Genomic DNA, 25,804 nt, shown 5'->3' with positions numbered 1-25,804 from the left:
GCTCCTCCCCTGTCAAATGCAGATTAAAAAAAAGAGGCAAAATCTTGGAAATTTAGTCCAGATATCCTGGGCCTGGGGGCAGGAAGATTCCGGGACCACTTGTGTTTCCCGGATTTTAAAGGTTTCTTTCTCCAAGAGCTGGGCGCCCCGTGGTCTGCACCCCAACCCTGCTGAGCCCCCTCGGCCTGGGGAACAGCCCCCCACCCTTCTCGCCTGGCCCTCAGCTTCCTCCCCTGAGGGGAGCTGCGGGCTGAGGAGGGACAGAGCCTGGCCACCCCCAGGTTTCCCAGGCTCCACTCCAGGGCTTATTTCATTCAGTCCCGGGATGTGGTCTCTTTGCGGGGGTCCCAGCACCCACCTCCAGCACCCAGGCCCCAGGGGGGAGTCCAAACAAAGGCCGGTTGGGGACTGGGGAGTTGGGCGTGGAACAGCGGCCGAGTCGGAGGGCTCTGGGCTCTGGATCGCCGGAGAGGTGGCGCGGCCAGGGGTTCGGAGACCGTGGCTGGTGTCTAGGCCTCCCCACCCAGAGGCCTCGGCTGTCCGCTCCCCAGTGAGGCGTGGAGAGAGGAGAGTCACTTCAGCCATTTCCCGGCTTTCCCCCGTTTTTTTCCCCAGGCTGTGGGACACAAAGGGTTAAATCCCATAGAGCTGATGCTCTGACTCCAGGCTAGAGGGGCCCGGGAAGCTGGGGTCACTTCCTGCTCCGTCCCAGTCACCCTGAACTGGTCCCCGGGTCCTCAGCCTGGAATCACCCTTTGAGAAGGACCCCGGAGTCCTCGACTTCCGACCCGTCACCCCCCCTGCCCCGAGGCAGGGCATTGAAGGGGTTAAGTCCCCTGGGGCTGGACTCGGCCTCACCCCCCCAGAGCCGTGAGTTGGGGACACCTGGGTTCCTGGAGGGGGGAGGTGACCCGCAGGGCCAGGCGCCCGGGAACAATGGGGCCGGCCAGGCGTGCGGCCCCCGCGCCGCCCAGGAGCCGGGGTCGGGCCGGGCCGGGGGCCGCGGCGGGCCGGGGGATTGTGGGAAGCGCGCGCGGGCGAGGGGCCGGCAGCGGGGGAGGGGCGGGCGCGCGCCGCCCGGGGCCGGGGTGCGGGGCCGGCGGCGCGGGGCGCTGCGGCCGGAGAGCCGGGGGCCCGAGGCAGCTGGCGAGAAGACCGGCCCCGCGGACTGGAAGCCGGAGCGAGGGGTCGCCACTTGGGAAGGGCAGGGCTGCGGGGTCTGGGCCGGCGCGGGCGCGGCGCGGCGGGGCCGGGGCGCGGGGTGGGCGGCTGCTTTGCCGCTGCCTCCATGTCAGGGTCACCCCGGGCCACTGCCCACACCTCTCCCAAGCCGTCGTCTCCTCTCTCCGTCCGCGGTGGGGCTGGGGGGCGCCAGGGCCTGCGCCGGACACTCCTCGCCTCCCTCCCCGGTGTCTTCCCACTTTGCCTGCTCCATGGCGGCCTGCGCGTTAACCCTTTCCCTCCTCCTCTGGACCACTGGGCTTGGGTTTCTACAGACAAGGGACGGGGACGCTCCGCCGCGCTCTGCCAAGGCAGGGAGACACTTGCGAGCGGCCAGGTAGCCCTTCACTCGTGCAGCTTCCACTCCCCAAAGGCATCTATGAGTGCGGGCAGGGGTCTCCGGCCTGAGTGGAGATGAAGAAATGAATTAACCTCCCCACCAGCCTGCACCTGAGCCCCTTCTGCACCCTGCCCCTGTCACACAGTCCACAGGCGCCTGTGCAGGGACCCTCTTAGGGGTCTGCATGTGAGAAACCCTCCTCCCTAACTCTGTGTTGCTGGGACCCTGTCCCCTCATCATCTCAGTTTGTGGAAATGGCAGCTGGCTGTCTCCCCGCACCTCACACACACACACCCAGGGAGCCGCTGGCCCTGTGCCCCAGTCCTGTGCAGTCTTGTCTTTAAAGCCACCCAGCCCAGTCAATTCTTCGAGCGCCAGGGGCTCGCACCTTCCATCCCCTTCCTCCCAGTCCCCCATACTTTACTGAGCACCTAGTATGTGCCAGGGACAAACAGACCAAAGATCGAGGAGAGGGCCAGGCTGGGTGCAGCCCCTTGTCGCGGCCAGCAGCCTGGGCCGAGCTGTCCTAGCGGCACTTGTGGCTGCCAGCAGTGTGAGTCTCACATGATTCCCAAGGTCACCTGGCGCTCCCACACACACAGAATCGTGCTTTTGTGTGGTCGTCCCTCTGCCTGGGCCCAGCCTGAGACCAGCCTGAGACCAGGGAGAAGTGTGTGTGTCTGGGGGGCGGCAGGGAGCACTGATTTACTCACCTGTAAAGTGGGGGCAGCCTGCTTCCTAGAGACCTCCCCGTGGGGGGAGAGCCCATGGCTGCCCCCTGCTCAGCCTCCTCCTCCTTGTTCCTACAGAAGCCTGGCTGGTGGGAAGGTGGCCCTGCCTTGGAGAGGCCTCCTTAGGGTGGTTTTTCCTCTTTTTTTAACCCTTTAAAGTCCGCCTCCCGTTCTTTCTGTGGGCTCCTCAGGGAAAAGTTTATTGGTCCCAATTAGCAGCCCCATTAAGGAGGAAAATTGGAGTCCTAATGAGCTTCCCCTGAATGACAGGTTTTGCAGCCTCTGGGTGTAGGAGCTACAGGGTGAGTGCCAGGGTCACACACACTTCTCCAGCCCCCAGTCTGGGGTCAAGGGGTCGTGCCTGATGAGTTTTTAATTATGTTCTTAAGTTCACTGGTGTGCCTGAGTTGCAAGAGCAGGTGCAGGAATGGGGCCTGGGGGAAGGGGCCAGTGTGAGCACAGGCAGGGCCAGAGCACTCCTGTTCACTGGAGCAGGACTGGCAGCATATGGGGGAATAAACCTGGTGCAGGGGAAAGGAAGGACGCTGGTGCAACAAAACAAAACAAGGAGCCCCCTGTGTACCCCCTCTCCCTCCCTCTCCCCACTGCAGGGTGCCCAGTGAGCCCTGGGATGGAGCCAGAGACAGTGCTGTGGGGCCCAGACGTGCAGGGGCCAGACCAGAGCCCGAACCACACTGATGGAGGTGAGGGGGCACTGCCCCGCAGGACAGCGGCCCTGGGCTTGGCACGGGGAAGGCCAGGGGAGGGTAGAGTGAGGGAAAGGCCAGCCCCCGTTCAGAGGTCTGAGGGAGACCCGGCGGATGGAGACGTCCTGTGTGTCTGTAGGTGCCGAGAGTGGGAACGAGGAGGAGAGTGCCCAGCAGGAAAGCTCTGCAGAGGAGGCCATCCTGGAAGATCCAGACCAGAGCCCAGAGTTCAAGGACACCGCAGAGATGCCCCCGGAGAGCCCCTCCCAGGATCCCTCTGCCCCCCGGGACACCCCAAGCCCTCTGGGTCACTCCACCCCTTCGGACCCCTCAGCTCCCGAGGTTGTTCCCATGCCGTCCGACTGGACCAAGGCCTGTGAGGCCAGCTGGCAGTGGGGGACGCTGACCACGTGGAACAGCCCACCGACGGTGGTGACCACCAGTGAGCCGAGCCTGCGGGAGCTGGTGCAGGGCCGCCCGGCCGGGGCCGAGAAGCCCTACATCTGCAATGAGTGTGGCAAGAGCTTCAGCCAGTGGTCCAAGCTGCTGCGGCACCAGCGCATCCACACAGGCGAGCGGCCCAACACGTGCTCCGAGTGCGGCAAGAGCTTCACGCAGAGCTCGCACCTGGTGCAGCACCAGCGCACGCACACCGGCGAGAAGCCCTACAAGTGCCCCGATTGTGGCAAGTGCTTCAGCTGGAGCTCCAACCTGGTGCAGCACCAGCGCACGCACACAGGCGAGAAGCCCTACAAGTGCACCGAGTGCGAGAAGGCCTTCACGCAGAGCACCAACCTCATCAAGCACCAGCGCTCACACACCGGCGAGAAGCCCTACAAGTGCGGGGAGTGCCGGCGCGCCTTCTACCGCAGCTCCGATCTCATCCAGCACCAGGCCACGCACACGGGCGAGAAGCCCTACAAGTGCCCCGAGTGCGGCAAGCGCTTTGGCCAGAACCACAACCTCCTCAAGCACCAGAAGATCCACGCCGGCGAGAAGCCCTACCGCTGCACCGAGTGCGGCAAGAGCTTCATCCAGAGCTCGGAGCTGACTCAGCACCAGCGCACGCACACGGGCGAGAAGCCCTACGAGTGCCTCGAGTGCGGCAAGAGCTTCGGCCACAGCTCCACACTCATCAAGCACCAGCGCACGCACCTGCGCGAGGACCCCTTCAAGTGTCCCGTGTGCGGCAAGACCTTCACGCTGAGCGCCACGCTGCTGCGGCACCAGCGCACGCACACGGGCGAGCGGCCCTACAAGTGCCCCGAGTGCGGCAAGAGCTTCAGCGTGAGCTCCAACCTCATCAACCACCAGCGCATCCACCGCGGCGAGCGGCCGTACATCTGCGCCGACTGCGGCAAGAGCTTCATCATGAGCTCCACGCTCATCCGCCACCAGCGTATCCACACCGGCGAGAAGCCCTACAAGTGCCCGGACTGTGGCAAGAGCTTCATCCGCAGCTCACACCTCATCCAGCACCGGCGCACACACACAGGCGAGAAGCCCTACAAGTGTCCCGAGTGCGGCAAGAGCTTCAGCCAGAGCTCCAACCTCATCACGCATGTGCGCACACACATGGACGAGAACTTGTTCGTGTGCTCTGACTGCGGCAAGGCCTTCCTGGAGGCCCATGAGCTGGAGCAGCACCGGGCCATCCATGAGCGGGGCAAGACGCCGGCACGGAGGGCGCAGGGCGATAGTCTGCTGGGGCTTGGGGACCCTGCACTGTTGACGCCGCCGCCAGGGGCCAAGCCGCACAAGTGTCTGGTCTGCGGGAAGGGGTTCAACGACGAGGGCATCTTCATGCAACACCAGAGGATCCACATCGGGGAGAACCCCTACAAGAATGCCGATGGTCTCAATGCACCCCCAGCACCCAAGCCCCCCCAGTTCCGCTCACCCAGGCTCCCCTTCGGAGGTAATTCCTTCCAGGGGGCAGCGGAGGGCAGAGCTGAGCCCCCAGGACAGTCCTTGAAGACGCCCCCCGAGGGGCAGGAGAGGCCTGGCCAGAGGCTGTCCCCCAAGTCTTACATCTGCTCACACTGCGGGGAGAGCTTCCTGGATCGGGCCGTTCTGGCGCAGCACCAGCTCACACACGGCAGTGAGAAGCCTTTCCGGTTCCCCGACTACAGGACCGGCTTTGGTGACGGGCCGGGGCCCAGCCCCTTCCTGGGCGCCAAGCCCTTTAAATGCCCTGAGTGCAAAAAAAGCTTTGGCCTCAGCTCCGAGCTGCTGCTGCACCAGAAGGTGCATGCGGCCGCGGCCAAGGCCGCACGGAGCCCCGAGCGGAGCAAGGCTTCCTCCGTGCTGCTGGAGCACCTCAAGAGCCCCCTGGGGGCCAGGCCCTACAGCTGCTCCCAGTGCGGGGCCTCCTTCCCTGACCGCCTGGCCCTCTGCCGGCACCAGGAGACCCACAGTCCAGAAAAGCCTCCCTCAGCCGAGGACCCGTCCGAGCCCCAGCCCGAGCCTGAGAGTGAGCCAGCTGCCTCGCCCACTGGCCAGGAAGGTGAAGGTGAGGGAGAGGCCTCCGCCACCGCAGAGAGCAGCAGGCCAGGGGAAGGGAGCAGCCCGGGTGCACGCCCCGCAGAGAAGCCTTACCTGTGCCCAGAGTGCGGCGATGGCTTTGACGAAGTTGCAGCCTTGCTCCTGCACAGGAGCTGCCACCCAGGCATCTCCCCGTGATGTTGCCTGAGCCCTGGGGCCTCTCTTTCCTTCTTCCCCACCCCCAGGAGAGGGACACTGGATTCCCATCCCTTACAAAAGGGGTATGGGGAGAGGAAGGGCAACCCCCCCATAGACTGGAGAGCAGTGGAGAAGAGCGAGCTCTGGGGGAGGGAGGCCATACTGTCACATCTGCCGTGAGAAATCCTAATGAAGTCATTGGTGGGAATCACTCCATGAGGCAGTAGAGAAAAACTGTCAGGTTAGAAACCCTATAAATATGTAGGAAAAACAAACAAGCCCTTTGAGTCTGTAGCAGAAAAACCCCTATAAATCATAGTGGATAAAAGCCCTATTAATTGTAGGCAGAAGTCCTCAATATGTCTCTAGGCAGCCCTATAAAACTGTATCTAAATCCTCATGTAATGCCCATAGGGCCAGAGAAGTACAGGGAATACAGCGATGACGCTGGCTTGCGAGCTGTCATCCCCCTCCCCCCAAGAAGCCGTGGAAGAATCGCTTCAATACCCTAGCTCCACAGAGTTCTGCATTTCCCCCTCCCCTGCCAGGGGTGTGTGGGAGGGACCCTGGGGGAAGGGTGGGACTGCGCCAACCTGGGAGACAACAGGTCAGAGGGGAGAAGTGATGAGGCCTTGAGACAGGTGCAGGAGAACGCCCAGCTCTTTGCATTGGGAATGCCTTTGGGTCCAAGGCCAGTCCTGTGCGTTTGAGGGGGTCAGATCTGATCCCTTAGCAGGAAGAACTCCCAATGTGGCGAAGGGAAGAAGAAAAGTGTTAGGCCCTAATGCAGGCTGAAATTTGGGGGCGGAGTGAGAATACTAAGAAAGCACCACCAAAATGTGGCTGCTGGGGCCGGGGGAGCCACCCAGCCAGCTGCAGGCCAGTCTGTCCCATGGCCAGGGAACTTGGGAAGATGCAGGTCCTCCCCAAGCCAGGCTGCACTGCCCTTGGCCCTGCCCATCCATACAGGTCTACCCCGAGGCGCCTCCCAGGGATGGAGGCCGCTCCGGCCACTTTCTCAGGTCAGGAGGTTTCTCCTGGACTCTTAACTGCCGCCACGTCCCGCTGCTGTGGCAGCCTGTTGCCTCGCACTGTGTCCTCAGTGGAGAGGGGAGCTGCTGCTAAGACAACCTCCAAAGAATCAAGCCCCCTCGCAGGCACCTGCTAGTCACGTGTGGGGAGGTCCCTCCCCGCCCTCACCTCTCTTCCAGGTCGGCCATAGCACCCCACACCAGCCTTCTCTGGGGCCACCCAGGGACGAAGGGTGGACAGAGAGTGCCTGGATTCGCCAGCAGCCCGCTTTGCAACCTCAGCTGTTCACTGGGAGCTGGTGGCCAGGCCGCCCTCAGCACGAGCCAGCCCATATGCTGGGGAGGCACCCAACACCCTACAGACTGGACTCCAGGTCCCTGGAGAATCCACAGATGCCCGCCACCCTCATCGCCGTGGTGTTGAAGCCCTCTGGGGTGGCAGTGACCCAGCCCGATCGTGGCTCGGGAAGGGACAGTTTGCCACCCAGCTGGCTTCGGCTTCCTTATCCAGAAACCTCCGGAGGAAAGTGTGAGCTTCAGTCCCCTCCCATGCCCATCTCCCCTTGTCGCTGACCACACACAGTCATAAACCCAGCCCGTCCCACCCATGGGACTGGGGGCATCCCTGGAAACTGGTCGAAGAGAGAAGCTTGGGGGAACTGTGTGACAAGGGCCCTGAGTCCCAACCCTGGGGACCCTTGTGGCTGGCGACTCTGACCCTATACTGGGTCATGAAGAAGTGTCATGAACCCCACGCACTGATGCCTATTCCCGAGTTAGGGGACTGAGATGCCCAGGTAAGAGGGCAGCGGTGTGGATTTCTGCCGAGCTGTGGACAACACCTCACATTCCAGTCAGTGGGAGTTCAGCAGGTGAAAGTCACCTTTCGTCTCCTTTCCGAGAACATTGTGGGAGAGAACAGCCCAGTCCTGCCGGGGAGGGAGGAGGGTAGGCAGACAGGACCTCGTCAACCCAAGTGCCAGGCAGGAGAGCATCCGGATGCCACGGAGAAATGGCAACATGGTGACCAGGGGACGTCGTCCCTCGAGGGCTGAGGACAGGCGAGGAGATCTCCCAGCAAGTGCTCCTGAACAGAAACAAATTCAAGTTGTAGAGACAACTCCCCTCACCGCCAAAGCATTTCCTCAGGCACAGGTCTGAGAGGGGCCTGGGAGGGGGGAGGTCAGTGTAGCCAATGGAGAACTAAGGTGTAGCATACATACGTAGTAGGGTGCTCGCATGCTGTGGGGGATGGGTGAGGGCTGAGGGCTTGGCTCTGGTTCTGAGTAGGTGGAGTGCACTTGACAGGTGGGGTTTGGTTTTTACTGGAAAGGGGGAAGCATCTGAAGCCTCTGGCTGCAGCCTTTGTCCTCATCCTCCACCCCAAACCTGAGCCAGCTGCGCCTTGGGAGGGACCCTGCAGGGAGGTGACTGGGTCTGGAAGGCACAGCGCCGGCCAGCTTGGTGCCAGAGCCCACCGCCCTGCCCAGGGCAGAGGGGAAGCTGATTGAAGCTGAGGCTGGAACTTGAAACTGCTGTGCCCCTGGAGGTCAGATGGGAACTGAGAAGAACAGGCCCTGAATCCTGAATAAGAGGGGCCCGAAAACCAACACAGCCAAGAGGCGGGGTTCCAGGATCCCCAAAGAGGTGAGCCACGCCCAGGCCCCTTGCCCCTAGAAGGGAAACCCCACTGTCCCAGGGGGAGGGTAGAGAGGCCCCACCTTTGAGTGTTGTGTGTCAGTCAGAGTGTCGTGTCACCAGTGGTTATGTTGATTAGTTAAAGAGAATAAAGGGAAGAAGACAGCCCAGGTGTATTCTGTTTCGTCTCAGTCTGGAGCTGGTTTTCCACCCAGAGGCCACCCCAGGCCCTAAAACCCCTACTGGGGCTTGCAGGAGGCTAAGGGGTCCAAGAGCTGCACATCTGTGCCCTTGGAGAAGGGCAGAGGCTTCTCTGCAGAGCTTGTAGGTCACGGTGACAGCCCAGCCAGCTCCCACCCAGCATCTGCATCCCAGAGAGGCATCGCTCTGGCCGTCATACTTCCTGCCACCTCTTCCCTGGGAGTTCCCCAACTCTGGGCCCAGGCTGCTGTGTCTGGCACCCTGTTTACTTGGAGTCCGGCATTTGTCTTAGGCATTGCCGCCCAGCCCCTGGGGAGGTGGATGGAGCCTGGTTAGTCACCTCACTCAGGATGTCAGCCTGTGGACAGGCCTGAGGGTCAGAGAAGGGCAGCTTTGCCAGAGATGCACTAGGAAGGTTGAGGGAAACCAGAGTCCTGGGAGCCGAGGCCGGCTCTACTCCCGGCAAGCCCTTCCTCCTCCTCCCCACAGCTGGGTCTGCTCGTGGCTCTAGCACTTTGTCTCCTGAGCTTGACCACGGTCCCTGAGTGGCAGCCAGAGGTCATTGCCTGCTCCAGCCTGCCAGGGGACTCCCGACCCAGGCACCTTTCCAACGCCTCTTGGCCCCAGAGCCAAGGCTCTCTACATCAGGAGGGGGCAAGCAGAAGCAGAGAGATGAAGGCAGGGGTGGGGCACCTGCATGGCAGGAGTCCTCAGTTAAAGAGTGGGGGGTCAGAGACTTAGCAAGGAGGGGCTGTGGACCCAGAGAGCGGTCCTGGGAAACTTGCTGGAGGAAGTGACCCGAGCCTGTTGAGGGAGGCAAAGCTGGTGAGCAGAGGCTGTAGGGGGTGGCATTTTGTCGGGGAGCCACCCAGGGCTGTTGGGGGTGGTGTGTTTTCACTCCCCTGCCCCCCACCCCCATCATGAAGAGTGATTCCGACATCTGAAGTTCAGCAGAGAAGGGGCCTAAGGGAGTCCAGTCTTGGCAGCTTAAGTATGGTCTTGGTTTAGGGGTATTAGGAAAAACCAGGAATGTAGCACCCCAAAACCCTAGTAGGGGGTTGAGAAGTGATCAGTATCAAACGCTCCCTGAAGGCCAATCCCAGCGGAGTCCTGGTTGAAACAGACACCCGCCCTGAGGATGGCCTCGCGATGGGGAGTGTGGGGGAGGGGCTGCGCCTGCTCAGACTGGCCCAGGCTTCCAGTCACTGGATGTGTGTGAGGATCCAGTCGGCCAGGTGGAGGGGCATCCAGCCGCCATCAGAGCGCTTCGTGGTAAACCGAGTTTACTGAGTGCTTATCTAGTCCAACAACCGCTTCAGTGCGCGACGCGCCATCGGGATTTCCATCCTGTCCCCTTGACTGGGGGGCCTGGGAAAGCGTCTTTGAGGCATAACTTACTATTGGGCATGAGGACCCACCCGCGCGGCCACCAGACTGGCCTTTAGGGAGGGGAGATGTGGCTCTCCCGCTGTACCTCATTAAGGAACGCTGTGTGGAGGTGACATACTCAGGACCGCCACCCCACCCCCGCCAACGGTAGCTGCGCCTCTATGATGCAACATCCTGCGCTCTTCCCAGCCTTGCCGCCGCTGGCCTCGGCCGCGGACACTTCCGCGGCGGCCCGATGTCATCCCCGGCAGCGGCCCGCGGCTCGGCGAGCGTGCCCACCACCACCAGTCCGGCACCCGAGGTCAACGTCGCCCGCGTCTCCGTCTCCAGTCCAACTTGGTCCAGCCGCTGCTGCCCTGCCGAAACCCTGGACGCCAGGTGGGGTCCGAAAGCCGACAAGGCCGCGAGTCCCCGCGAAGGCGCAAACACGGACAAGGCTACGGGTCTCCGGGAGGGCGCAGCTGCCGACAAACCCGCGTCTGCTATGATCCTGACTCCCACTCCGGCACCGACCCCAATCCCGGTCAGCGCCAGCCGCGGTGCCGACAGGGAGAAGGCTCCGTCCGTGCAGCCGGCAGCACGTTGAGTACACACAGGTGCTGCCCGGCACGCGGCCCATGATTCCCGAAAAGCCGGCCAGTGGCCGGGGCAGGCTGCAATGAAGGAAGTCACTCCGCAGAGATGTACTGGTCTGTGCGTCCGAGATGGGAGGGGCGCTGCTGTGCAGAACCAACCGCCTCGCTTCAGAATACAGCCGAGTAACCTCGCCACGTGCTAATGAAGGACTACATTTCCCGGGGTGCACCTCGGGGTCCCCAACGGCCAATGACCGCTGGGGTGTGGCCTGCTTGGCCGGAGGGGCGCCTGAAGGGCCCAGTGGGCTCCAGGGGCCGCGACAGGTTCGACCGAGAACGCGTCCGGTATGGGTCTCTGGCTTGGATTTGTTCTAAGCATAATAGGGGTGGGCAGGGGTATCGTGTTCGTTCACTCCAAGCCACCGATGTGCGGGACCCCTGGAGCATCTAAAACTGAGGGCTGCTGAGGACAGAGGCCTGGCCGCTCTGACTCGAGGCTGAAGGCTAGCCATTTATTTCTTAACAACTGGCTTATACAAGACATGTCCAGGGAAGAGGCTCAGGGTCTCCAAAGGCCCAGGACCTGTCCACAGCGCCATCCCCAAGCTCTTCAAGAGGCAGGCAGCCTTGCCAAAGAACTGCTTGGGCAGCCAGCACAGCATACGTTGGGGCATAGGCTCAGTCTCAAGGTGTTGGAAGATCTACCTGGAATGACTCCAAGTTGGCCCAGCAGCTGGAGCTGGTCGGTTCCCTTCCTGGGGAACTCCACAGCGGTTAAGGCCACTGGCATGAAAGCAGGGTTAGGGCCAGGGCCCCAATGGGCACTCAGATGCACGAGCTGGGGGGGGGGGGGGTGAGCATTAGATAGTAGACACTGGGAAGGAACCTGTTCCAAGTTTCCCAAAATCAAGTGTATAGCCACAGCATGAGGTTATGACCCAGCATCCCAGAGGCTGCAGGTGGCGCCCACTCCCCCTATCTCCTCTAGTCCTTACCCCAAGGGCCAGTGTCCTGCCAACTTCACAAGGCATACAGAAGCCTTGAGCAGCCCTGTGCCCTTGGCCAGCGTCAGGCAGGGGGTATGAGGACTGGCCTGCTTGCCTCTGGTCTGTGGTGTGCAGGCGGGGGTTGTGGTCACGGACCAGGGAACTGTCCCATGGGGACGGGTCCTTGGAGACATCAGGACCAGCTCCCAGGAAGCGCAGCTGAGAAGGCTGGGCCTGTGAGGCCCCTCTGGGCAGATCCTTCCAGTAGAGGGGACTCCCTGGGCTGTGGGTCCCATCCTCAGGTAGACGGAACCAACCTGACTGACCCCACTCCCATGAGCATGCTTCCAGGACCCCAAGCCAACTAGGTGGATACAGGTTGGGCCCATGGGGTCCAAAATAGAGGGTGGGGCCGCTGGAACTGAAGTGGAGGGCCTGGGGGCACAGCCCCCAGGGCTGCAGGTGTCACCAAGTCCCGAATGCCAGGTTCAGCTGATGTAGACGCGATGGAAGTCGTGGGCACCAAAGGCGGCGTTGCACTTGGGGCACTTCCTCTGGCGGGCCTCATAGCGGCCCCGCACACACTCGAAGCAGAACACGTGGAAGCACTTGGTAAGGACCGCATCCTTCTTGCGGGTGTTGCAGCAGGGGCAGGTCAACCGCGCCTGGGCCGGGCAGAGGCATCAGCTTGGGAACAACTCTTGACAGTGCCCAGCCCCACGCCGAGAGCAGGAGGGGATCCCAGTTCAGCCCACCATGTGGTGGCCACACCAGATCCTTACCAGAATCCTCTTTGAATGAGGAAATGGAGGCCCAGAAACAAAGCTTTCCCAACCACAAAGTAGCCAGATTCCCACGGGGTGGCAATGGTGGTATGCGTGGTACCCTTTCAGGTGAGGCTGGACACGCCCACTGGCATTCCTTGGCCTACCCCAGCCCTGCCTGAGCCACAGGTAAACACAGCAGTGCCACTGACGTCTGCCATCTCTACCCCTCCAGGGCTGCCCACAGGTCCTGCTGGGTCCTTCCAGCCCAAGCTCTCCCATCTGCCACCAGCAGGGTCTTGCCTTCCCTGACACTTGGGCCTGGGGCCTTCCTGAAACCCAGCCCACTGCCTCTGCAAGATCCCCGATATGTCTCTTCCAGCTCTGGGGCTGCGGCTGGCAGCCCCGGACAGCTCCACCACCCACCAGTGTACCTGCTCTGCTCGCTGCCTCCCGCTGCTGCCATCCCTTCCAGGAAGCGTCATAGGGGAGTCTGGCCCTGGACTCAGCACCTCCACTTCAGGGGTGACCACTGCTTTCATCCTGGCTGTAGGATACCACATCACCCTTGATCTTCCTCGACCCCTACCCCACCTTTCGGGACCACTGTCACGTGTGGTCCACCTCAGCCCTCTGCCTTCGCAGCATCTCTTGGAACTGCCTGCTCTTGGTCAACCTGCACCCTTCCTCAGGGCTTTCCTTGTGCTTTCCATACATGTGACCCATCCCCAAGCCCTAGGGACCTGCCTCCACACAGCTTCGAGTCCTAGTGGTGCCTGTTTGACCCTCAGCTCAGCTCCTGACCCCAGCTTCCAATGACGCACACCGTGGGAGTCTGCAGGAGCAATGGTGCAAGTAACTGGGATCCTGCCACCCCCGTGGGAGACCACGCTTGCGCCCCCAGCTCTGGGCCAGACCAGTGCTGGCTGCGGGTTGGTACTTGGGAGTGAACCAGTGAACAGGAACCTGCTTGTGCTGTCTGCCTTTTACATAAAGCATAATGACAGTAAGGCTTAAACATCTTTCTTTTGTGGCAAAATGGAATTAAAAGATTATCTCAGAACAAAAATTGTTGAAACCCATAAGGTGTTTTGTTAACATATACTTTGCATGAAATGGAAAATGGTATGTGTGGATTTCAAAAATTTTTATACCAAAATAAATGTTATCTTTGAATTCCATTTTCCATTAACATTAAAAAAATTTATTTTGCAAGTCAAAGTTACAGAGAGAGGGAGAGACAGTGACACAGAGAGACCCTCCATCCACTGGTCCACTCCCCAGGTGACTGCAATGGTCAGGGCCGAACCCAGCTGAAGCCAGGAGCCAGGGGCTTCATCTGAGTCTCCCAAGTGAGCGGCAGGGGCCCGAACACTTAGGCAATCCTCTGCTGCGTTTCCTTGGGCCATTTGTAGGATACAGGATTGAAGTGCAACAACCAGGTCATGAACTGGAGCCCATTTGGCAAGTGGTGGCTGAGGGGGTAGCTTTGCATGCTAAGCCACAACACTGGTCCCTCATTAGCCTTCTGAGGCTCCTACTGCTCATCCCTAATACCTAAAGCCAACAGATTTTTGCTTGGCTGACTGCACCTGTCGGACACTGACTCCGCCTCTGGTCTTGACTTCCTCCAGCCCCAACCCACAGTGCATGTGACTTCACTGAATCCTGCGTGACCTGGCCCTGCCGCCCCGAGCCCTGGGCGCACGTTCCTCCACCCGTGCTGCACATGCCTCCCCTAGCCAGCCTTCCTCTCACACTCACTCTTCCTACCAACCCTGACCCACTCTTCATTCTGGTCACCTTGGGGCACGTCCTTTCTGGGAAGCTCATGGACTGCCTGGGACTCCTGAAGGGTCTGTGCTTCCCAGAGGCCCTCGGGTCTCTGCCAGGGCATCAGGGTGGATTGGGGCACGCCCTCTGGTTGCGAGTCTCAGGAGGGCCCACTGCAGCAGGCACGGCACGTTCACAACTCTCTGTCTCGGGCACTCAGAGCCACCATGCTTTGCCATCTGAGCCCAATCCCAGGTCCCCCAGAACACACAGGACAATTTCCATCAGCCCCTCATCTGAGACTGCTGGGTCAAGAAGCCGCCCCGCACCCTGGGCCCCACCTTGTACTCCTTGATCTCCTCCTGGAGGATCTCATCAGCGTCGGCATAGACCTCCACCTTCCGTTGCTTTTCCAGCTTGCGCCGCAGCCGCGAGATGTCCTCCTGGGGCAGGATGAGGCCAGGCTAAGGGCTGGGATCCCCACGCCTGTGTATCCACCCTCGGGGGCGCGCCTCCCAGCACTCACCTGCGCCCTCTTGAGGTTGAAGCTCTCCTTCTCACGGGCAGCCCGGCTCTCAGCCAGGCAGGGCTGAATCTCGCGCAGCCGCGTCTGCACGTGTTCCAGCTGCACCTTCAGGTCCTCAGCCAGCTGGGCGGCTTCCACAGCCTGAGGCGGGTGGGACAAGGGGGGGAAGGCACGTGGAGCCACGACTCTACCCTGTGCATGGGTCGCACAGTCCAGCGACATCAATACCTGCAGAGTCCTGCCTCCTCTTCCTCACCAGCGTGTCGGTCGCTTCACTGGGCGCTGCCCTCTGCTCCCCTTACTCCCATACGCACGGGGCACTTACTCCCTCAGGTCTCGGTGCCAATACCACACCCCCATTTCCCTCCTATGATCAACTGTGATCTGTTGCATCATCATTTATCTGTGGCTCCCGTTTTGCTGTGTGTCCCTCAAGACTGGTGGTTCCAGCCCTGACTGGATGGTCACCCTGCTGCCCCTCTCAGAGGGGGCTAAGAGACACTGCTCAGCGCACCAGTTCCCTAAGAAGGCAACAGCTCAACAGGCAAAGATGCAAACAAGTACTCATCTTCAGACTTGACCACAGACTAGGGCTCTCACGTTTAATACAAATTACGTGACCACCCTCATCTCAGAATCAATCAATGAGTACTTAGGACATGGGTGCCAGAGCCCCAGGGGATGTAGGCCTCCTGGCTTCAGTTTGTGAGCAACACGGTGGACTTGTCTTGTTTCTCTCTAAAATGTGGACACTACCATACAGTAGCCTGGAAAGATTCTTACAATGAGACTAAAATGGGATCGGCACAGCAGGTGGTGCAGGGTCTGCCTTCCCGGGGCCGGCCCCGTCAGCTTCTCTGTGTGGACCCAGAGGCCAGGAGGCTGGGGGCCAGCAGCCCAGGCCTGGCCTCACCTTCCGCTTGTTGAGCTCCAGTGCCTGGCTGCGCAGCGTCAGCTCCTTCTCCACACCCCCGAGGCTGCCCTGCAAGGCCCGTTCCTTCTCCTCCAGCTTCTGCACGGTCAGCAGCTGGGCATCCACCTGGAGGCAGGTGAGGCTTCAGTGTGGGCGGCTGCCACAGCTCCCTCGTTCTCCCTGCAGGCTGGGCAGGGGCCTACCTGGGACTTGAGGCCCAGGACCTGCTCGCCCAGCTCGTCCTTCTCCTCGCGCAGCAGCTTGTGGATCTGGTTGGCCTTGATGCGCTCGGACATCAGCTTGAAGTTGGCGTCATCTTTTTCCCGCAGCTGCTGCAGCAGCCGCCCGTTCTGCTCCTGCATGTCTTCAAAGGCCTGACCCGTCACGTCCATCTCAGACAGGAGAGCCTCCTCCTCCTGCAGCGAGTGAACATCGTCACAATTTACCTGTGTGAATGGGCAGTGTGCCCACCGGGGACCGCGACAGAGGCCCACCGAGGAGTCCCGGCAGGGCTCGCACCTGCTTGGTGGCACCCAGCTTGCGCTGCAGATGTTCAATCTGCTCCTCAGCCTGCCGGATGCGCCGCAGGGCATCCTCATCGGCAATCTTCTTGCTCTCCCTCCGATCCCGTTCCTCCAGCTCCCGGATGCGGCCCCGCAGCTCATCAACCTATGGCCGCAGGGGAGCTCCTGTCACAGCTTCCTGCTGATGCCGGGCTGGGTGCTGGTCAGCACACCCCCTCGCACCCCGCCCCACACCCTGCCCCCAAGCCCTACCTGCCCTCACCTCAGCCTTGGCCTTGCGCTCGGCGGCCATGAGCTGCACCTTGTCCCGCTGCTCCTTTGGGGCTGACTTGTACATGTCCAGCAGCAGCTTCATCTCCTTCTGGCTTTCCTGGGCCTTCCTGGGGGAGGACACGGGAGGAGGGCATGGTGAGCCAGGCTGCAGGCCACCTGGCAAGGGTAGGGAGAAGGTGGGAAGAGGGCCTCACTTGAGCTCAGCACGGAGACCCTTGAGCAGTTCTGACTCCTTCCTCTTGGCCTCCTCCACCTTGGCCTTCTCCCGATCCGCCCTGGAGAGAGCTGAAGCTACAGGTGCGGGCCCCAGAGCGGGCCCTTCTCGTTCCCGAAGCTCCCGCTTGGGTCTGGCCTCCGGTTCTCGGCTCCGCGAGGAGGGTCCCTGAGCCCCAGGAGTGACAGCCTGGGCGTCCTCCTCAGAGGGAACCAGCTCCTCTTTCTTCAACGAAGTGGTGGCAGTAGTGGCACTGGGAGCTGAAGCCATCTCCTTCCTGCTGGTGGGGGTCCCAACGGGGCCTGGGGCACCCTCTTCTTTCCCAGGAACTGGGGCACTAAGACCAGCGTCCTCTGGGTGGCCCAAGCTGGAAATGGAGTGAGTGGAGCCACTGGCCTGAGCCCGGAGCTGCAAAGATGGGAGACGAACAGAATGAGGTGAGCCTGGGTTCGGCGGGCTCTAGCCAGAGCCTTCTGCAGGCAGCCCCATCTCACCTTGCCAATCTCGGCCTGCACCTCTCGAAGCTTCCGCTTATACCGCTGGGCATCCCCCTTTAGCTGGTGGTTGTGGTTCTGGAGACTGCTAATCAGGTGGCGCATCTCCCGGTTGATGGGCCCTGGGGAGGGTTGGGTCGGAGCCGTCAATGCCACTGTGTGGGAGGGGGACTATCCAGCACGTGGCCTTATCCGTCCAAGTGACAGACTTGAGGGATGCTCGCCCAAGAGTAACCTGACACCACCCACTGGTGCTACTTGTGCTAACAGATTTTAAAATAGCTCCCAATGTGCTTTGGTGCACATTTACAGGAGGTAGTCCCTTCATGCCTGCCTTTTCATCACAGGAAGGGATGACCCTCGAGGACACTGCCCAGCTTCTCCAGCCACACCTGCACATGCCTCCCCTGCCATCTCCTGAGGCAATCTTCCTCCCGGTTTTCGTGGTCCCACACTAACAGCCACGGCTCTGATCCTGCCTTGCCAGCCGTCTTCCCCTCCTAGAGCAGTGCACCCCCAACAACGGGACTTCGTTTTGTTCACTGGCACAACCCAGAGGCTGGAACGAAGCCTGCTCTCAGATGGCATTCAAGGACTCTACAAAGTGAGTATGTGAGTGGGACACTGTCAGCTAAGGAGTGCAGCCGGGCCCACGGCTCCTGTCGGGGGTGCACCTGCGGCATCCTGCTGCTGTGGCCCTGGCTGTGCCTCCGTGCCAGGCAGTACACTCCCTGTCTTTCATGCAGCCAGGGCTTTTTGAAGGGACTCAGCCTCACACACAGTGGCCACGTACCAGGAGGCCCAGTGCTCCGGATAAGGCCCCTCCCCTCAGGCACCCCACATGCCTGCCTGTTCGTTGGCTGCCCCTCCCCTCAGGCACCCACATACCTGCCTGTTCGTTGGCTGCCCCTCCCCTCAGGCACCCACATACCTGCCTGTTCGTTGGCTGCCAGGTTCTGCTCGAACTCGATGCGCAGCATCTCATATTCCTTGCGGACCTGGGCTAGCGTATCCTCCAGCTGGATGACCTCCGTGCGCAGCTTCTTCTGCAGTCCCAGCTCATCGCTCTGTGGAGTGAGGTGGCAAGGACCCAATAGCACAACTGAAAAATCTGTGCCCGAGGGGTCTGGGAAGCTCAGAAACTCCTCCGTCCTCGGGGTGCAGCCGAGGCCCCCAGCCCTGCTCTGGGCCCACCTCCATGTGCTCGATGTGCCGCAGGTGGGAGTTCTTGGTAGCCAGCAGCAGCCCCCGTGCCTCGTCCAGCTGTGTCTTCACTTGCAGGGACTCGTTGTAGAGCAGTGAGAACTGGGCCTGCAGCAAGCGGTACTCCCCCGTCTCCCGCACCACCTCCTCGGGCAGGCTCCGCAGGGCTACCTAGAGGCGGGGACACCCAGAAGACATCAGCAGATTGACCTAGGAGATCAGCCCCACCTCAGCCCCGACCGTAGTGCACCTTGAGGCGCTCGTTGGTCCGCACAGCTCCCTGGAGTTCAGCCTGCAGCTTCTCCAGCTCCGCCATTCGACTGTTGGCCAATTCCTGGTTTTCCTCCAGCTCCGCATTCAGCATCTCAAACTAAGGGGAGGAAAGGGCATGGCAGGTGGAGCCAAGCCCGGCAGCAGCTTCCCCTCCAACACTGCACCCAAGCTGCTCTGACAGGCTCCGAGGCCCCTGAGTAGGGTCTTTCTCTGGGCTCCTAAGGGGGGAGGAGACAGTTCAATTCCGCAAGGGAGCTCGGAACACTGAGAACTAACGCTCTTAACCGACATGAAGCCAGGCAGGCATTCCTGAAGGGCAGAGGAGCCAAAAGGAAAGGAAAAATGGGGCATGAAAGCTACCAGAAGGTCACCTGACTCTGCCACCTGCCCGCTTCCTCCGCCTTTCTCTCCAGTGAGAGGCTAAAAGGCCCAGTCACGGCACTCTGCTGTCTTACTCTCACTAATCTGCCCAGTCCCTAGCACATGGTGTTCAGGGATCCTCCACTGAGCAAATGCATGAATGCATGAGGCAGACACACAAGGAGAGAGCAAGGCCTTGGTGGGGCTGGGTGCGGGGGAGCGTGGCCCGGCTCACCTTCTGCATACTGAGCGTGATCTGGCCCCCCTGAAAGCCTGCAGAGCTCCCAGACACATAGTAGCCGGAGTTGAGCTGTGGGGAGCAGAAATGACAGGCATGAGTAGGGGCCTAGTGCCTGCCGCCCCCAGCTGTGACGACAGGGTACCGGGGCAGGCTCACCTGCTCCAGGGCCTCTGCCAGGTGCTTGTTGAGCTTCTGCTCACGCTTGCGGAGCTTCTCGATGTCCCACTGCAGGTCCTCCACCGTCGTCTCCATCTCTAGCACCTTGGTCTCCGCCGACGTCACTTTATCCTGGAGCTCAGAGTACTAGCAGGGCGGAGGGAAAACGCAGGCCACCTTGCTTCCCTCAGATCCTTGGGTGCCCTCATCCCAACCCAACAATCCCTTCGACCCCCACCTCCAACGAGATGCGGTGGTGCTTCTCCTGCAGCTGCGTGGCCAAGTCCTGCAGCCTCCGGTTCTCACGACCCAGTTCCCGAGTGCGAGCCCGAGCCATTTCGCTTGGGGGTTCATTGTCCCCTGGGAAGGCAGGGCCCAGGTAAGAGATAAGTCTTGGGACCAGGGAACAAGGTCTGCTACATGTCTGGTGTGACCTGTGCCCGCCAGCTGACTTGCCAATATTTTGTGAAAAAGCCAAGAGGAACCCTTTACCTCCACTCTACAAACAGGGAAGTCACTGGCTTAGGGCACCCAGGTGGGGCTGGGGCCTGGACAACTGCTCCTGCTACGCCTTGCAGGATCTGCCAAATGCCCCAGAACCATCTCCAGCTGAAAGGGGCACTCCCAAGTACCCACTTTGCTGGCTCATTGCTCTAGACTTTAATTCCAAGAATTAATCTGAGCCCTGGTTCGTGTCCTGGTAGCCCTGCTTCCCATCCAGCTCCCTGCTTGTGGCCTGGGAAAGCAGTCAAGGATGGCCCAAAGCTTTGGGACTCTGCACCCAAATAGGAGATCCAGAAGAAGCTCCAGGCTCCTGACTTCAGACTGGCTCAGCTCCGGCCATTGCAGCCACTTGGGGAGTGAACCAGTGAATGGAAGCTCTTCCTCTCTGTCTCTCCTCCTCTCTATATCTGCCTTTCCAATAAAAACAAATAAATCTTAAAAAAAAAAAAAAAAGAATTGACCTGAAACTCCCCTCCCCACTGCCAGTCCAAGCTAATCCTCAGCTATTCCTTCTGGAATTCTGGTTGCTGGTGGGCTCAGGCAATGGGCGGCGGGGATGACCGGCTCAGGGGGTGGGGCCCCACAGCTTACCTCGGCTGTACACTCGCTGACAGAGCTCCTCCACTCGGCGCTGCAGCCGGTCTGAGACCTCCACCACCCGTGACACAGCTGCCTTGGAGAACTCCATCCGGCCCTGCAGCTGCAGCTCCACCTCCTCACTGCTGCTGGCCCCCAGGGCCACCACAAAGGCCAGGGCCGGCTCGCTGAGTGGAGGCCGCAGCTGCATTGGCAGGGACTCTGAGAGGGAGGGATGGACGCCTCTGAGGACAGCTGTGGCGGGCACCACCACTTGTACCACATTCCTACTGCGCTCTGCAGCCCTTCACCGCTTCTTCTACATAGCTACAGCACGCACTGGGCTGTCTTGAATGCCGGACAAATCTGGCCTCAGGAAGGCCACGTAACTTCTTCAGGAGTTGCCGCATCAGTTCCTCACAGACCTCTGCAACCCAGAGTCACACACACACACACACGCACATGCGTACACACACCTGCCACACACCCGTCCCTTGCAAGGCTCCAACACTCTTTCCTTAGTGTGGCATATGCTACACCACTACAATATTAACCACGCAGCCAATATTTAGAACTAGAACAGGTATCAAAACACAAAAGACTGCCAACCAAGCAGGTCAGATGCTAAAGCTTTTTGCTGCCTAGGCATATGGGGTGACGAGGACGACTCAGTAGCTGGTTATCAAACTCCCTCCTCCTCGTCCGCACCCTTCCCTGAACTGAAGCCATCTCCTCCCCACCAGATCCCAGGACTGCGCCCTACCTACCCCTCAGCTCCGAGGTCCCCGGCTCTAGGAGCGGGGTGCCGACCCGCACCAGCCCCTCCTGAGTCCCAGGCGCCTCTGCCGCTGAGGACAGCTCCCCTTGGCTCTCGTGACAGCGGAGGAGGGCTTCCACAGTCTCATCCAGCTGAAGGGAAGAGAAGCATGGACAAGTTAGGGAGTGCCCAGTGCAGAGGGGCAGTGGGATCCGAGGGGACAGGGGCTGCGCACCTGCGCCCAGTAGCGGTTGACGATGAGCAGTGTGGCGTCGTCGGTGGCCTGGCGCTTCTCCAGCTTCTCGATGCGCTCGCGGAGCTCGTCCTCACAGGCCTGCCGCTGCTCCAGACGCTCGGCCAGCTTCTTGTTCTTGAACTGCAGCACCTTCAGGTCCATCTCCTCCTGTCGGCCGGCGACAGACAGTCACCGAGGAGGACGAGAGCCCTCGGACGGCCACGGTGCCACTTCTGTCCCCTGTCCCTTTCCAACTCTGCGGTCATACCCCCTCTGGAAACCCACTTCCTGTCTGCCAAGGGAAGCCAAATGCGGTGCTCTCGGTTTCCTTCCCAAAGATTGGTCTGTAAAGGGGGACCTGGGGGAGTGGGGTCCTGGATGCTTTGGGCGGACGAGAGGCGCGAGCGGGGCAGCTCGGAGGGTGACGGCAGGAACCCCCACGCACCGTGGAGGAGATGCCTCCAAGACGAATGGGCTCGATAAGGGTGGTGGTGGTTTTCTCCTCGCGGTTCAGCTTCTTTTCTGGGGGCCCTGAACCCCCGTCGCCGGCGGCGCGTTTGTTGCCGGGCCCAGACATGGCTGCTGGCAGCGGCGGGGAGGAGCGGCGCACGGTCCCCCGAGGAGCGGCGGGCGAGTGGAGGCCGCACTTCACCTGCAGAAGGCAAAAAAGCAGAGACGTGGAAGCGGTCGGTGCTCCACAGCCCGCAGACGCCCTCTCGCAGATGGCCTTGCTGCATCCCGCCCGCTCCAGCCCCGATGCCCTCACCCACAGCAGGATCAGCCTAGCGCCGCCATCTTGGCCTCCACCGGACGTCACCGGCCTCCCCCGCACACTGCGCAGGCGCCAGACGCCTAGGCGGATGTCGCGAAACTTCTCTATTTCCTGTTCCTATTGGTTGTGCTTGGGCCCCGCCCCTCGTGTGGTTGGATTCCTTCCTGGACGCCCTCTGTTTCGCTTGGCGATTGGCAGGCGTACAGTTTCCATGGTAACCGACACCGCACTCTCACTTTCCAGCCCTGAGGACAGCCTTTCTGCTGGCAGCTTTGAAGAGGGCAGCCCCTGGGGGTAGTGGGGGGGGACTTCCGACGCATATGCATGCGCACGCCCCCCTCAAGGATTGGGGTGCCTCCCTTACTTTCTTCACAAGTCCCCTTAGCAACGGTCACTATGGAAACGGCAGAGACGCTTCTCCCCTCCCTCCCGCGGCGGATTGGCTGTGTCGGAAAGATGGCTTTAGGGTCGCTGGAAGGCTCGAGGAGGTGACGAGAGCTCCGCTGTCGCGAGGAACACCGGCGGCCTGGAGGAGCGGCGCCATTCACAACGAGTGACGAGGGTTTAGTTGGAGTTTGAACCGCCCCGCAGGCTGCGGCGGAAACTGGAGGAAGAGCTCGGCGAGAGGTGTCTGGACCATGCAGATGGATCAGGATGTGCCCACAGAGTCGGCCACCGCGATGGCCCCTGAAGACCCTGCAGCCAGCTTGTTCCCGGTGAGGACGGGATGCGGTGGTGCGCTCAGGAGCTTGTTTGAAAGGGTGCTTAGTAACGTCCCAGACCTTTCCTGGTCAATATACTCAACAGTGTTCCTGGGGCTGGCCGACCACAGTCCTCCAAATGAGGCGACCAAGCGGTGCTTGAGGAGCAGCCACACCCCGGCTCTACTTTCCCAATGTGCTTTCTCTCCACAGCCGCCGCTGTCCCAGCCCCGGATTTGCATGTGGTGAGTGTGGAAAGCTTCAGCGAACAGTGTTAGGTCTCTTCTGACAGTCGCACTCAGGGACCAGGGCATTCCCGCTTTACAGCCGAGACCCAGGCATACCTGGGTAGGGTAGCCAGAAGGCAGCTCTGGAACCTCACTGTCCCAAGGAAGCGATTGATGGATCGAGGAATTGAGGATGTAGACCGACCGTCGTGGCAGCCATGGAGCCTCATTTTAGTGCAAACGGCAGCCCAAGTCCTGGGCTTTACAAGTGGGAAGGATTTTGAGGGTTTGAGGAAGCCAGGGAAGGGAAGTGGCGTGTGCAAGGTTACAAACACGTTAAGTGGCAGAGTCAAACCTTACACTGGGGCCTGATGCTCTGGCCATTTGTAGCCTGCCCTAAGATGCTAATGCAAGAGCCATCAATACCTGTTCCCTTTCTGACAGGAAGTATTGGGACATTCATGCCATGCAGCGTCTGGAGAAGACCACCACCATGGATGAGACCAGGAAGTACGGGATGTAGTGGGGGAAGCGGGGCGGCAGACTGGGATGGGAGGACAGGAGGGGTGGCTGGTGGAAGGAGGCTCCTATGGTCCTCTTCCCTGCCCAGGCTGCTGGCTGAGCTGCTGGGGCTTGGCTGCCCATCGCAGAGCCCACGGGATGCCATCTTGTTGGACCTCTTCTCCCATGCCCTGGTCTTCTGCCGCCAGCAGGGCTTCTCGCTTGAGCAGACATCTACAGCGTGTGCCCTGCTGCAGGACCTCCACAGGGCCTGCGTCGGTGAGAGCGAGGGGATGTGGGATGTGGAGGAGGGAGGACTGTCCCCAGAGCCCTGGGTTCTGTTGTTATTGCTGTTATCCCACGTAAACTCACTGCCTTTGTGGGAGATACCCAGGATGCTCACTTCAGAAGTAAGTATGCAAATGTATGCAGAGTGCTCAGTCAACCAGCTGCTGTCTCTGCTGCCCCTCCTGTTCTCCCCAGCCTTTAGCATTTTTAGCAATCACTGAAGTCACCTATGTCTTGTTTCTCTGAGCTCATGAAGGATAATTCTGTGACTAGTGCATGATGAGCAGGGGTGGGGGGGGTGTTATTTCTCTGGGAAGGGGACTCACTGCTGCCTCCTGCTGTCCCTGCCAGCAACGCCTCTGGGCAATGTGGAGGAGTGCTACCGCTACTTCAGCAGCATCCTTTTTTGCCATGGAATCCGGGTCAGTACCTTGGATAGAGCCTGCACTCCAGGGACCCCTCTGCAAGAAGAGGTCTAGCTGGGTCTCCTACCCTCTCTCGCTTCATCCTCCTAGCCATCCTTTGAAGGATTGTTGGGCTCTCATGGGGAAAGGGTCATGGCTTGGGGAGGGAGCCCCGCTCTCAGCTTTTTCTGCCCATCTTTGCCACAGCGGCCCCCCTTCAGCATTGACCTCTTTAAGGAGGAGCAGCTGCTGGCCTTGGCCGACTATGTAGTCAACACCTACTTCCGCCACTTCAAACTCTACAAATACGTCTTCACGCCCCAGGTACTGCACTGGGGAGTGGGGACATCTGTGCAAGGCCTCCCTGCCTCCCTGCCTCCCTCTGCCTCCCTCTGCCTCCCTCTCAGCCCTATCGTCCTCTCTTGCCAGGTGCGGCTGGATCTGTCTTTGACTTATGTCGGGCTACAGCCACCCAAGCTCTTGCTGGAGCGTAAGCTATGTCAGGGAGAGGGCTGGGGCTGGGGTCAGGGCCAGGCCCAAGGCTCTTCCTGCCTTTGTCTTCCAGAGAAAGAAGGCGAGGACTCAGCAGAGGAGCTGGCTACCTCCCGTGAGGAGGAGGCACCTGAGGGAGAGGCCCAGCCAGAGCAAGAGCCAAGTGAGGCCCTGGAGGGGTTGGGGTGTTGGCCTGGGACCTCACCCCAGTGGGAAACCAAAGGGGTTGGGGCCACATTGAGCCCTCAGGCTTCCTCAGCCCTGGGGTCCTTGTCCTAAATGGCTCCTTCCCAAGGAGGGTGACTGGGAATTCAGTGAGAGCTGGCACATACTTGGCACTTCCAATAACCAGGATGGCACATGTTGAGTGTTTTCTGTGCCACTGCTTGTTTAATCCAACCTCTTCCATCTGTGTGCCTAACAACAGTTGTTTTTATCCACATGGCCTGGGGAAATGGAGGCGTGGAGAGGTGAAGTGACCTGCCTGAGACCACACAGCTACTGTGCAGCTCAGTCACTTGGCCCCACCAGCTCTCAGAGGGGCTAGTCGACATGTCCTGTGTGACAGCCACATCCCCATCTTTGTGATTCCCAGGGGCACCTTGTGTGTGTGTGTATACATATACACATGCTCGCCTAGGGCTCTGTGTGTGTGTGTGTGTACATATGTACACATGTGCTCGGCTAGGGGTGATCCCTCCTACCCAGTAGCATTCCTGACCTGGTCCCTCTTGTCGACCCCACAGGCCAGGTCTGCGCCCTCCGCACCTACATCAAGACCCAGCTGAACAAGGAGCTGGGGCAGCTCCAACAGCTGGTGGAGGAGCGGCTCAAGGCCAGCGAGGACAGACTCAACAGCAAGCTGAGCACGCTCGAACGGCCCTTGCAGCCAACTGCCGCCAAAGGGAAGAACAAGGCCAAGTGAGTCCCAGCTCTGGGACCCCAATAAAGACCTAGGCTGGAGCTACCCCAATCCCTGCCCAGTTGTTCCGGGCACCTTCCAGGCATCTCTGTGGCAGCCAAACACCAGACACAGGGTGCCTGCTCTCCCCAGCAAGGAGATGATTTTATTTCATGCACAGCACGAGCAGTGCGAACAAGGCCAGGCGCGGCATCTGCAGTGGCTCCCTCC

The 25,804-nt window shown here is 60.6% G+C and overlaps 3 protein-coding genes across 5 annotated transcripts; 2 read left to right on the top strand and 1 right to left on the bottom strand.

Annotated features, from left to right (window-relative positions):
* Positions 1-693: 693 nt before the first annotated feature.
* Positions 694-7,474, top strand: ZNF629 (zinc finger protein 629). The gene is made up of 3 exons (XM_058680664.1): positions 694-870; positions 2,904-2,996; positions 3,139-7,474. Exons 2-3 carry the CDS (start codon positions 2,924-2,926, stop codon positions 5,679-5,681), a joined length of 2,616 nt encoding a protein of 871 aa, XP_058536647.1. The 5' UTR covers positions 694-870; positions 2,904-2,923; the 3' UTR covers positions 5,682-7,474.
* Positions 7,475-11,006: 3,532 nt separating this feature from the next.
* RNF40 (ring finger protein 40) lies at positions 11,007-22,189 on the bottom strand. Of its 2 annotated transcripts, none has more exons than XM_058680540.1 (20): positions 22,054-22,189; positions 21,733-21,939; positions 21,288-21,455; positions 21,063-21,204; positions 20,311-20,517; positions 19,454-19,575; positions 19,216-19,362; positions 19,054-19,128; positions 18,436-18,555; positions 18,177-18,356; positions 17,914-18,049; positions 16,983-17,104; positions 16,469-16,896; positions 16,264-16,381; positions 15,997-16,146; positions 15,681-15,893; positions 15,478-15,603; positions 14,565-14,705; positions 14,380-14,481; positions 11,007-12,166 (listed from the first exon to the last, which is right to left on the bottom strand). In XM_058680540.1, the coding sequence occupies exons 2-20, from the start codon at positions 21,862-21,864 to the stop codon at positions 11,990-11,992; spliced, it is 3,006 nt and encodes a 1,001-aa protein (XP_058536523.1). In that variant the 5' UTR covers positions 21,865-21,939; positions 22,054-22,189; the 3' UTR covers positions 11,007-11,989. The 2 variants fall into 2 exon arrangements, with proteins under 2 accessions (XP_058536523.1, XP_058536524.1); XM_058680541.1 differs by having other exon boundaries at positions 22,058-22,146.
* Positions 22,190-22,405: 216 nt separating this feature from the next.
* Positions 22,406-25,751, top strand: CFAP119 (cilia and flagella associated protein 119). Of its 2 annotated transcripts, none has more exons than XM_058680542.1 (9): positions 22,406-22,775; positions 22,974-23,005; positions 23,432-23,497; positions 23,598-23,767; positions 24,128-24,198; positions 24,388-24,504; positions 24,610-24,670; positions 24,752-24,835; positions 25,419-25,751. In XM_058680542.1, the coding sequence occupies exons 1-9, from the start codon at positions 22,698-22,700 to the stop codon at positions 25,595-25,597; spliced, it is 858 nt and encodes a 285-aa protein (XP_058536525.1). In that variant the 5' UTR covers positions 22,406-22,697; the 3' UTR covers positions 25,598-25,751. The 2 variants fall into 2 exon arrangements, with proteins under 2 accessions (XP_058536525.1, XP_004587202.2); XM_004587145.2 differs by having other exon boundaries at positions 24,746-24,835.
* The last annotated feature ends 53 nt before the right edge of the window (positions 25,752-25,804 follow it).

Source organism: Ochotona princeps, chromosome 24, assembly GCF_030435755.1.
Source record: "Ochotona princeps isolate mOchPri1 chromosome 24, mOchPri1.hap1, whole genome shotgun sequence".
NCBI classification, from domain to species: Eukaryota; Metazoa; Chordata; class Mammalia; order Lagomorpha; family Ochotonidae; genus Ochotona; species Ochotona princeps.
The sequence above is the reverse complement of the archived record's forward strand: the minus strand, read 5'-3'. Positions and strand labels throughout refer to the sequence as shown.

Coding starts and splice junctions, on each gene's coding strand:
- ZNF629 (XM_058680664.1), top strand. CDS start 2,924: ATGGAGCCAGAGACAGTGCTGTGGGGCCCAGACGTGCAGGGGCCAGAC. Junction 2,997..3,138: donor CCCGAACCACACTGATGGAG/GTGAGGGGGCAC, acceptor GTGTGTCTGTAG/GTGCCGAGAGTGGGAACGAG.
- RNF40 (XM_058680540.1), bottom strand. CDS start 21,864: ATGTCTGGGCCCGGCAACAAACGCGCCGCCGGCGACGGGGGTTCAGGG. Junction 16,382..16,468: donor GGTCTCCGTGCTGAGCTCAA/GTGAGGCCCTCT, acceptor GTCCTCCCCCAG/GAAGGCCCAGGAAAGCCAGA. Junction 16,147..16,263: donor AGCGCAAGGCCAAGGCTGAG/GTGAGGGCAGGT, acceptor CTGCGGCCATAG/GTTGATGAGCTGCGGGGCCG.
- CFAP119 (XM_004587145.2), top strand. CDS start 22,698: ATGCAGATGGATCAGGATGTGCCCACAGAGTCGGCCACCGCGATGGCC. Junction 22,776..22,973: donor CTGCAGCCAGCTTGTTCCCG/GTGAGGACGGGA, acceptor TTCTCTCCACAG/CCGCCGCTGTCCCAGCCCCG. Junction 23,498..23,597: donor ACCATGGATGAGACCAGGAA/GTACGGGATGTA, acceptor TTCCCTGCCCAG/GCTGCTGGCTGAGCTGCTGG.